Source organism: Otolemur garnettii, unplaced genomic scaffold (assembly GCF_000181295.1).
Source record: "Otolemur garnettii isolate 467f Iridium unplaced genomic scaffold, OtoGar3 scaffold00112, whole genome shotgun sequence".
Lineage (NCBI taxonomy): Eukaryota > Metazoa > Chordata > Mammalia > Primates > Galagidae > Otolemur > Otolemur garnettii.
In genome coordinates, this window is record NW_003852507.1 from 3,448 (window position 1) to 4,680 (window position 1,233).

Genomic DNA, 1,233 nt, shown 5'->3' on the forward strand with positions numbered 1-1,233 from the left:
ACTTTACTGAGGACAACAAAGTGAGACTCTGTCTCAAAAAAATATATAATAAAATAAAATAGGAGGAGGTCTTTATTCCAAGGCCTCTGTAACTCTACTGAAATCAATATTTCCTATTGTTCTGGAGCTAAAGACTCCAGGGGTAGGTAAACACTGTGGGACTTTAGAAATAATGATCTTGGCCCTGGAAAAAATCCACTGAATCATTACATAGTGGAAACTCTTATACTTGTGTGCAGCTTTGCTAGTCTTAGGGTTCTTGGGTCTGTTTCCATCTCCCACATTAATTGAAGGCCCAGGTGTGACGGTGTGCAGTGTGAGGAAGCACTGGCCTGACTCGCATGTAAGGTTTTGCAGTGACAATTGGAATTGTTGTGGCTGAGTTTTCCTCTGTGACATCTCTGTAGGACAGGTCTCAGCAACCACCTCCTCTTCTCTCCTCCCCGTCTCAGGCCCCAGCCTCCTCTTCATCACATACGCGGAAGCTATAGCCAACATGCCAGCGTCCACGTTCTTTGCCATCATCTTCTTCCTGATGTTAATCACACTGGGCTTGGACAGCACAGTGAGTGAATGGGAAGGGAAGATGGGCTCTGGGAGGAGGAAGAGGAGGAAGAGGTGGCAGCTGTACTCCTTCCCTCCCACCCTAGCCATCTCTGGCACTCCTTAGATGCCTAGTTCACTCCTCAATCATGGCACTTACCATCCTCTAATATGGTAGTGTCATTAATGGGATAACGTGGGTAATGTGCTGGGCTAAGCCAAGGGCTCAGCACATGTGAACTGTCATTATCATGCACTGTCCCTTGCCCAGATAATGCCTTCTTATGTCTCTGCCCCGCCTAGAATTCAGTACCTTGCACTTAGCCTTTCTGGTATAAAGTTACCCCCAGAGACTCACATATTAAAGTTCTGCCCATATGTCATATTTTCTTTCCTGGATGTCCTTAGTGATGGGTTCTAAATGACAGTATAAAACAGGGAAATTTACTTCGAGATGCTTTCATGGGCCAGTGAGTCAGGGGAACTGGTCATGATCCGATTGACTAGTCATTCAGTAGTCTTACCCTTCCCTCCAGTTCAGTGTTCTGACATCTATAGACTTGTCCCAAAGCCTCCACTGTGACCATTTGTGTGTACTTTTCAGTTTGCAGGCTTGGAAGGGGTGATCACGGCTGTGCTGGATGAATTCCCGCACATCTGGGCCAAACGTCGGGAGTGGTTTGTACTAGC

At 46.6% G+C, this 1,233-nt stretch overlaps 1 protein-coding gene across 1 annotated transcript in view; it reads left to right on the forward strand.

Annotated features, from left to right (window-relative positions):
• The window catches only part of LOC100942953 (sodium-dependent serotonin transporter), a gene marked incomplete at its 5' end in the record, with an annotated part of 17,502 nt that overhangs the window by 1,160 nt on the left and 15,109 nt on the right, over window positions 1-1,233 (forward strand). Inside the window, 2 exons of the mRNA XM_012809719.1 lie at window positions 453-565; window positions 1,148-1,231. Coding sequence (XP_012665173.1) covers window positions 453-565; window positions 1,148-1,231 — 197 coding nt within the window. The remainder of the gene's footprint in view (window positions 1-452; window positions 566-1,147; window positions 1,232-1,233) is intronic.